Source organism: Dasypus novemcinctus, chromosome 9 (genome assembly GCF_030445035.2).
Source record: "Dasypus novemcinctus isolate mDasNov1 chromosome 9, mDasNov1.1.hap2, whole genome shotgun sequence".
Taxonomy (NCBI): Eukaryota; Metazoa; Chordata; class Mammalia; order Cingulata; family Dasypodidae; genus Dasypus; species Dasypus novemcinctus.
Window position 1 is genome coordinate 31883380 of NC_080681.1, and position 10130 is coordinate 31893509.

A 10130-nucleotide genomic window follows, 5' to 3' on the forward strand; every position below is an offset into this window, starting at 1 on the left:
CAGAACCACTCAGTGGGAGTCAGACAAGGAGCAGCGCAGTGACCAGGCGAGGCCGGTCCGACCCCACAGCCCCCCTTGTGCCCCCCCAGGATGAGCCCACCACGGGGATGGACCCCCAGGCTCGCCGCATGCTGTGGAACACCATCACGGGCATCATCAAGGAGGGCAGAGCGGTGGTGCTCACGTCCCACAGGCAAGAGCTCCCCAGGCGCTCGGGCAGGGAGGGTGGCAGTCCTCCCTGCCGCCCTCACCTGCTTTCTCCTTGCCCGCAGCATGGAAGAATGCGAGGCCCTGTGTACCCGGCTGGCCATCATGGTGAAGGGCGCCTTCCAGTGCCTGGGCACCATTCAGCACCTCAAGTCCAAGTAAGGAGCCGGCACGGGATACGCCTTCCTACCGGGGGGTGGATTCAGCCGGGCCCTGTGCTCTCTGCTGACACCTGGGAGGGTCCTGCTTGCTCCTCATCCCACGGGCAGAGGCAGGTGGCGCCTGGGGACTCCTCCTGCAGCAGCTGGAGAAAGCCCTTATGCGGATAAGAAGCTTCTCTGAATTGGGCAAAGGGCTTGTGGTTCAAGGTTTGCTGTGTCTGGATGGGGAGGTTCTGACCAGGCTGGAGGCAGAGCCTGGCTGTGATGAGGAAGGGTCATGTCCCTGCCATCGCCTCGTTATCCCACCCCTCACCACGCCAGATCCAGGACAGGAGAATCTATTTAATGTGAGTCCACGGCCGGTGTAGAAGGGATTCGGAGACCCAGTGGCTTGAGAACCAGTTTTCCTTTCTAGCTTGTATCTCTGAGTTTGAGAAATGGCCATGTGTTGTTCTGAAAAACCAGCAAGGCCAGTCATTTTGAGTAGGATTGTCCTATGTCCATAAGTTGTAAACCATTGCGAATAATTTGTTATTAATAGAGTCTGTGCCAAGGTTGGCAATCAGTTAAAATAAGAATGTGATAATGATGCCTTGCTCCCGGGCATTCTGATATGCTTTATAAACTGAGAGAGGGTGCATTTACAGTTATCACTCATCTATTTAACACACGCGCTGAGAGCCCAGGATAGGAGGCCACCGGGCAGGTTGCTGAAAGACCAGCTATCACCTCCTTCTCTCCACCAAGGCTCTTAATCTCGACGAGGGGCATTGCCCAGTAGACATCACCTTCCTGTGCACCAGGGCGAGTAAATGATTGGGAGAAAGCTCTAGTAGGCTAGTTGCATTTTGGCCAATGGGTATTTGACCCCTGAATTCTTGAGCAACCACAGCTTGGACGCTGCCTAGATGATTGCAAGGGCGTCAGCCTGTGGGGTCACCCGGCCGGGCAGCTTGCTGGGTGGCGGCTGGGGAAGCAGTCGTGCCGCACTCCTCTCCCTCCAGCTCCCCAGTGTCCCCGTGGGAGAGCAGGTGAGACACAAGTGATCCTGCGTGGAGGGGTGGGCCCTTTCCCAGAACTGAAAGGCCAACGGTATCTCACTGAAGGAGGACAGCCCTAGGTCACAGAGGGCACTGAAATAGATAAGTGGCGCAGTGTGCCCCGCTGTGAATGCGCGCTGCTGCCAGCCAGCCGCGCACGCCCTCGCCGCTGGGCCGTCCCCATGCTGACCAGCCGTGTGCGGAGCAGGGAAGAATCGATGGCCCAGGCCCTGGCAGGTCCCTTTGCTTCTGGACACTTGTTCCAGGAAGTGCTGCCCTCCCCAGCCCTTGTTGCCGCGTGGGACCCTCTCATGAAGCCCCGTCAGGCATTGCCACCTCCAAGGGCGCACTGACCCTGCCAGTCTTTACCCGTGAGTCTGTGGTCACCCCCTAGGGCTAATATGACCTCTGGCTTCAGCAGAGTACACCTGCTGTTTCACCATAAGGACACTTAGACCCCTAACCACTCCTATCAAACCGTTCCTCCAGGAAGTACCATGCTTTTTTTTTTCTCTTAGCTCCCCTTCCCTCCCCCACGGCTCCATTGTCTGTTTGTTCATTGCTTTTGCTCTCTGTTTGCTCATTGTTTTTGCTTGCTGTCTGCTCGTTGTTTCTGTTTGTTTGTTTTTGCTCATTGTCTCTTGGTTTTTTTCTTTAGGAGGCGCAGGGAACCCAACGGGGACCTCCCATGTGGGAGGTGGGTGCTCAGCTGTTTGAGCCACATCCACTCCCCTTTCTTAGTTTTAAACACACATACATAAGCTTTAATCCCGCACATTTCTAATGAGTCGATTTCTTATTTGCGGATTGCCTTAGACCCAACCGCTAACAGAGGCCTTTACCACGCTGTGTGCGTCCCCCAGGTTTGGAGATGGTTACATCGTGACAATGAAAATCAAATCCGCAAAGGATGACCTGCTTCCCGACCTGAATCCCGTGGAGCAGTTCTTCCAAGGGAACTTCCCGGGCAGCGTGCAGAGGGAGAGGCATTACAATATGCTCCAGTTCCAGGTCTCCTCCTCCTCCCTGGCCAGGATCTTCCAGCTGCTCATTTCCCACAAGGACAGCCTGCTCATCGAGGAGTACTCGGTCACGCAGACCACGCTGGACCAGGCAAGTCTGCCCAAAGCGCGCCAAGTGCAGGAGGGGCTGTGGCAGTGATGGGGCAGGAGCGCTCAAGGGGGCTGGGACTGGCATGAGAGGGAGGCACAGCAGTCCTCATTTTTAACACACGGTAGTCCTTCTGTCCACTAGGGTAAAGGTTTATATATCAGAGTGTTTTCTAACAGCATGTTAATCATCAGCAAACTTCACTGACTTTTGCATATCATCTTTCCCCACTACACACTGTTTCATCCTTGCTGGTTTCTGGGGGGTGGCTTTTTTTTTCCAAATAAAATTAATCAGTGTGCCAAATTTACATTGAATACAGTAAAATGTACTCAGTTTAAGTATACAGTTTGGTGAATTTCAATAAACAGAATACATGTTTGATTTTTAAAATAAATATCCCTAAAGACAGATTAGTAGAGCAGGTGGAAACAGGCAGGTTTCCATTTACCACCTTGAGGCGCTTGCTCCTCAGCATCTCGTCGGCCTTAAGGATGGAGTCAGGGCCACACTGTGCACTTCGGATGAAGTAGAGAAAAGAGATCAACTGCCTTTTTTTTCCTTCTTTCAAGTTTTTTTCTTTAGAGAAGTAGAAGGACCCTACTGGATGAGAACTTGCCTTGCCTTGGCCACTCCCAGCTCTGGTGCCCAAGTCCTTCGACTCCTTTGGGGGACCTCCCTGGCTTAGCTCAGCCTTCTGAGAAGCAAGCCCCAGGCAGGCCGCAAGCCCCTCCAGCAGGGCTGCAGCTGACTGTGGAAGGAGGGCGGTGGGAGGGGCCGGTTTTTCAAGAAAGCCCTAACTACTCCTGCTGTTCTCTTGCCTCCAGGTATTTGTGACCTTTGCTAAACAGCAGACTGAAACTCACAACCTTGCTTTCCACCCTCGAGCTGCTGGAGCCCAAACCAAGGTACCCGGCTCCTCTTTCACAGTCCACTCCTTGAGGCAGATACCTGGCTCAGGAGGTCCAGGGGTCCACTCTGCCCAAGTGGCCTCAGGGCCCAGATATGCCTCCTGCAGGCACCATTGAGAAACAGCGGCTGGAAAATCTCACAAAGCTAACCTTTCTGGGACAGGCGCCTTTACTTAGGCACTTAGGCACTCTGGGGAGCTAAATCAACCTTGTCAAGTAGCCGTTGTGTCTCCACCGGTCAGGAGCAAAGGGGAAAACTCAACACCAGCACCGCCTTGGAAGGGAGTGTCTCCAGTGTTAGCTGCATCTGGTTTTTCTGGCTATCAACAAACTCATTCGGAGGGATGAGAACTTTATAGGAAAAAAGGGATTTGCATGTCTTTGTTTAATGGAATAACAGGCAGGGAAGTCTGGAGTGAGTGGAGATGTTACTCTATCCATTTAAAATCCCAGGCTAAAGCCTAGTCGCCTGGATTCAGGAGCCTCTTCCAGTACATTTTCAACTCTCGCTCTCTCTCTGGGGAACTGGGATGAGGTGGGCGCACGGGCTCCTTACATGGGGTACTGCGCCGGGGCAGGAATCCAGAAGCACCTGTTCCAAGTCATCCCCGTTATCACAGGCCAGGAGGCACTGCTTCTATTGCTTCCTCCTCCACCATCTTGATATTTTATGAAGACCAAAGAGCCCCCACCCTACAGCAGGCAACAATCCTTGACATAAACCAAATATGTCCACCTTTGGAACTACAAGCCCAGGGACTGGTAAATTTTCTTCCCTTAAAACATAAACATATGCTCTTTTGGGTCATGAAAGTTTTAGTAATGAAAGGTGGTGATGGTAGCACACATTATGAAAGTAGTTAATGCCACTGAATTGTACACTTAAAGATGGCTAAAGTGGCAAATTTATATATATATATATATGTTACCACAAAAAAAAATTATCAATGCTATCCACACAATTAACTCAAATGTTATGAATCCTCAAATTGCTTAAACTTTTAAAGTATGTCTGCAAATCGTAAGGCAGACACTGTCTTTTATCAGTAGTGCATGTATTGAGACTCTATTAAACTGTTTAGTTAACAAAAGTAAACATATGCCCATAGATGTCAAGTATCCCAACACCAAAACGTTTCAATGCTCTCTCCTACCTTTCTTACCTCACATTTCCAAAATCCAAGCCTTTCCACTGCAAGCAAAAACATGCGGATCTATTCTCTTCAAAAAGTGCTCTCCCACACCATGCAAATGGTTTTCTGATTGCAAAAGAAATGCTCACAGCCTTCGATTGAAAAGTCTTCCACACACAGCGGGGAAGGGGTGGTGGGATGTGGCATGGAGGGGGCAGCGCTGAGGATGTGGCAGTGGTGGGGGCTTCTCTCGATGGTGGAGACATATGGTTTCTTGACAGGTGATTTTGCCCCCCAGAGTTCCTAAGTAAAGGCACCTGTCCCCAAAAGTTTAGCTTTGAGGAGATTCTCCAGTCATTGTTTCTCATTTATGGATCTTGCCATTCTTGTTGACACATAGAGAAATATACTATTTGAAAAACATTTGCAGTTATGGAGCCCTTTGCAATTCAGAATACATAATTGGGTAGCAAAGTCTTCCCAGAAGTACCATTGGCCTCCCCTCCCCCCGTGTATATTCCCTCTTAAAGTGCAAATACCACATCATCTCCCGCCAGGCCAGGGCACTCACAGGGGGTCTATGACCTGCAGCAGTTAATTCCAACCCGCCCCCACCCACCCCCCAATTGGATATGACCACTTTTCAATCTTGCTTTAGGCACTTCACCATACAAATATTAGAGAATCTGCCTCAAAATAGAAGGTTGTTAAATTTTATAATAAATTTGTGATTCAAAACCTAATTCTGAGCTTATGATTACTTATCTTTGCCAAGATTTACAAAAATCCTGTACAGTGTTGGACATAAATAAATCTGTCACAACACAAATAGTGATTACATTCTTGTTTACGTTATACTAATTTAAAATAATTTTCCATAAAATATCCTGCAAACAAGAAAACGATCAATTTTCTCAAGGAGTTCTAGAAAATATTATAACTCGCCCCTGAACAAATGTGAGAGCTCAGCTACAGGAAACTGAGCAGAGCAGACTGGTGGTTTCACAGCCCCAGGCTGTGAGCCAGAACTAAGTTGACATTTCATTATCTAGAGATCGGGTGTATCTGCTTATCAAGAACATTTTTAAATTCTTCAAGGGCCTCAGTACTGGAAAACAACTTTGGGGATGAGGTGTTGTGGAATGTCACAATCTGTTTTATGAAAACAGGTGAGGGTCAAGGTTTTCACAGTTGACTAGGCATGTGATCAGTCACCTTAGAAATATCCGAAATGAATTAATAATTGGGTGACCATCTCATGTGCTTTCCAAAAGCAGGAACAACTCAGATCAGTTTCTGAGACTCATTCTTAAATGTTGTTATGGCGTTTCCACATATAACTTACATCCTATCAATTCATTTCAGAAGGGCCTGCAGCCTTGGTTGGGACCCTTGTCCCACCTCAAAGCATGTTCCCAGCCCTGGTACTGTATTTAGATAATTGGAAATGCCGTGTTTTGTCTAGACTGGGTGGGCCTGCTTCTGACCTCCTCTTTGCAGACATCCCACCCTGACAGCTGGGTATCAGTTTAGGAAATGAACCTGCATTTTCTAACTGGAGAATTTGTTTATCCAGTTAGAAAAGTCACCTTGGTGTCCTCCTCAGGGAGTACAACCTTAGTGCCAGAGCTTTGATCTGCTATCCGAGACTCCAGCTCACATCTCATGCCCCACCCCATCAAGTTTTCATGCTTCCCAGGGGCCACCTTTATAGGACGTGGTCAAAGGGAAATGTGCAGCTCAAGGAAGAAAGACCTGAATTATGGTATCTCCTTGACTTCTAAGACAGTAGTGGCAATTTTCTTGGGCTAAAAACAAACCCAAAGGTGCTACAACAGCTTTTGGAAACAGCACAGTGTGTAGCTGCCCTCTAAGATGCATGTGCATATACACGCACAGGGCGTGCATCTTTCTGAGTGGATGTTCAGGAAATGTCTGGATCTTGGAGCCGCCGTAGGGGCCTGAGAGGTCATCTGACCATCTCACAGATAAGGAAACAAGCTGCCCGCAACCTGGGTGATCTGACAGAACCCCAGGGCCTCACTGAGCTTCCTTCAGAGACTCACTGCCAACTGTTGAACTTTTAAAAATCTAAAGCAGCTGCACCATCTCTTGAGAAAGCGTAGATGATGAGTGTCTCCCTGCTGTCCTTCCACAGGTCTGCTGAGTGCCCCACACTGCTCACTCCCTACAGCTGGAGAGCAACAATGATGGCTGAAGGTGCAGGCCCTTTGCCCACAAGGTCACCTGAACGACCCAGTCAGCACACCTTAATCCCACTGCAGCAGAAAACCAGTGCGTGAGGAGGGTGAACTCAAAATGAGGCTCTTTGCCTCAGATGGCGCACACAGAGTCATGAGGGTGAAACTGACCAAACAAATACAAAACCCTTTTCATGCAGAGCACAGAAAAAGAAATCCCAGTCCATCCTTCCAGGACATCTGGTCTTGGTTCCTTTCTCATTTTAAGTGGATCTGCTTTTCTCTGTGTGTGATCACGTGTGCTTTATTTTTAAGGAGAAAGTAAAATGCAAATGTAATTGTCACAAACTATCTTAATTCAGTGATGTCCCTAGTGTGTACCATCTGGCAGGGTTTTCAGATGCTCTGTGTACACATGTGTGTAGCTCCCTGTCATTGCCATAAGCATCTGTGAGATTTATTGCCATAGGAATGCTAGTCGTGGCAAGATTCTGCGACACTTGGGTAGAGGCAAACGACCTAGTCTTGATATTCCATGCCAAGCCTGCTTTAAAAGGTTTGAAGAAAATACCCAACTGAAGGACGTAAATATTATCCATTGTCAGTTGGGTATTATCTTAATCTAGATTTCACAACTGTTTGACCAGTTTATTTGTATATTTACCTCATTCGGTATAATTAGGACAAAAGGCAAAGAAAAAAGAACACAAGAGAGTGGATACTTGGTTGGATAAGAGATCCACCATGTCTGTGTTAATTATTTAAAGAAATCAAGGCCTCACTCATACAACACTGTGCCATTCGCACATGGCAGGCATGTGCACCTTCTGCAGTGATATTAGAAGGGAAATGTTCACAGGACATCTTGTAATTTTGATTGGCAGTTACTTGCCAAGTGTCTAGTAAATAAAAGCTCACCAAGAATCAGAAAATAATAGTTTTAAACTAACTACTTCAAGCAACTTATGGATGAGAAGAACAAATGGACTTCCTGGTCAAAGTCATCTTCTATCCATGACCTAGAATGGTGCTGCTCAAACCATGTTGTAGTACCAATGGACCTCAGTCCCAAGAAGTGATGCAGGGAAGGAAGAGGGGAGAAAGAGTTGAGTCCCAATGACCGTTACTGAGAAGAGGATGTGATGAGGTGGTAACGTTTTACCTTGGCAACGAGAATCCTGTGCTTCTCCAGGGGGCAGAGGGCTACGTGACCGTAAATCCTGCACAGCTTCTGGCTCACATAGTAGACACTTGGGAAGTAACTGCCAATCAAGATTACAAAACCACTTTGGTAACCTCTCACTTAACTCTGGTTTTGATTTAAAAAAAAAAAAAATCTACTAATTAACCATAAGTTGACCCTAAAACTATTTTAACTAGGATTAGAATTAAAGGTTGGGAAAGCCCAGGAGAATGCTGCTGTATGGCTTTGTATTTTAAGTTAGCAACTACAATATCATGGGGGAAGAAGACTAAACAGGGAGGACGGCACCAGCACAAATGGACCATTCGTGGTCCATTGTGCAGGTTATTAGAGAGACATCATGACTGGAAATAGTTGGGGATAGCCAAATGGGCCAGACTTAAGCCAAGAGATCTACTGACAGCTCAACGAGAAAAGAGAAGAACAAGAGAGGAGAAGAAAGTAGGAGAGGAGAAGATGAGAGCTTGAGGGAGGTGCTGCAGCCCGTCTCCCTCATCCTGCACCTTCAGGTTAAAGGACTCCAGGCTGACCCAAGTCAACCTTCTTTCTTTCAGTAGCTTTTCTGCCTTTAACCTCATGCTGTAAATCTCCATGAGTAGCTCCTATCTAAAGTCCAGTAATTAAAGGTTGAATTTACTGTGCAATATTTTTCCCAAAATTTTTGGCACAGCCCTTTCAGAAAAGGTTGGACATAATCCCACTAGATCAAATGTCCAGGTGGTAGTGTCTCACCCAGGGCCCTTGCCTTTGAAAGAAAAAGAAAAAACATACAGGTCATTTCAAAGGTCACAATAAACAACTCCTTGTCTTCTGGCCTAGGATAATTGTCCACCTCAACTGCTGAGAAACTTAAATAAAAAGGGAGATAGAAAGAATTGCTACTCTGGGGGAACTGACAGCTTCTGGGCTTACCCTTCACTGACCAAGAGCTTTTAAAAACTGAAGACTGGCACTGTTGTTCTCCTGAGATAACATAAACTGAAATAAAATAGAAGGACTAGTCTACTTTCATCAGTTTAAGATGAGACATGGAAATGCTACTCCTGGGGGCTTTTAGGCACTAACAGTCCTAGGAAAGGGTAAATCCCACAGAAAGCCATGGAAAATTGAGTCCCATTTGGATCAGAGCAGTTAACCTGCCTTTAAAAAAGGGTGCTTTCCCACCCAACTTGAAAACTTAGACTAGCTCTGAGATGTAAGCATTAGGCATTTGGGGTGTGGTTAAGATACAAGGTGAATAGAGATGATGAGAACAGAGAAGGTGTAATGATCTCTTTCCTTTCCAAAACGCAATCTGAGATAACCAAGGGCAGTCCTTAAGCAAACAAATGGCTCACTTTTTTCAGTGTTTGCTATACTGCTATTGCTATTGTTGCTGCTGCTGCTACATAATAATTTTTTTAAAATTCAGACTTGCTGGGACCAGAGAAAGATACCTCCATGTCCATGGCCTCTAGGTTTCCAGCAGCTACTGCCTGTAAGACCAGAAATGAAGGCAGGAGGGAGGGGCAGAGGGCCAACAAAGACCAGCTGAAATGGGCTTTTCACACTACCAACCATCAGTCAATAGTTGCAGTCCCTCAATCTGTCCCTCCTTTGGTCTTTAAAATATTAACCATCAAAGGACAGGATACAACTAAGGCTAATTTGATATCCCAGGAGTCTTCATGGCTTTAAAAGCTAACAAAACACACATTCACAATGTCCATGGTGGTGCTTGGTCTACCTGTCGCCATGACATCTGAGCCCTCTAAGGGCAGAATCTGAGTCTTTTTCATCTTGGTTTGCCCAGCTCCCAACACACAGGAAACTGTCAACAAAGTTACTGAAATGAACACTCTGAAAACAAATGATACACAGAATAGAAGTCATTCCAAGAAAATGATGCCTCCAAAAAGCTAAAGACAGCAGCAAAGAGCAGATCAAGCAACAGGGATTCTGTGCTTTAAAAAATACCAATCGCAAAAATAAGCAGGAAAAAAGTGGAGGAGGGCTGGTCATCTCGCACAGGACAACCTGGTTCAGGAGGCTGAGATGGAATGAAACAGCTACCATGCAGAGCAAAAAGGCAAAAACCAAGACCACCAAGAAGCACCCTGAGGGCATAACATCCAACCTGTTAGTCTTGTTTTACTGGTCACAGATTCAGGTGTTCAAAGAGGC

The 10130-nt window shown here is 47.0% G+C and overlaps 1 protein-coding gene across 1 annotated transcript in view; it reads left to right on the forward strand.

Moving 5' to 3' along the window:
• ABCA4 (ATP binding cassette subfamily A member 4) overlaps positions 1 to 8465 on the forward strand; it is a 110561-nt gene extending 102096 nt beyond the window's left edge. The window contains exons 41-45 of the mRNA XM_058302953.2: positions 90 to 193; positions 273 to 365; positions 2272 to 2521; positions 3346 to 3426; positions 6721 to 8465. Coding sequence (XP_058158936.1) covers positions 90 to 193; positions 273 to 365; positions 2272 to 2521; positions 3346 to 3426; positions 6721 to 6729 — 537 coding nt within the window. The 3' untranslated portion in view covers positions 6730 to 8465. The remainder of the gene's footprint in view (positions 1 to 89; positions 194 to 272; positions 366 to 2271; positions 2522 to 3345; positions 3427 to 6720) is intronic.
• Positions 8466 to 10130: the final 1665 nt, after the last annotated feature.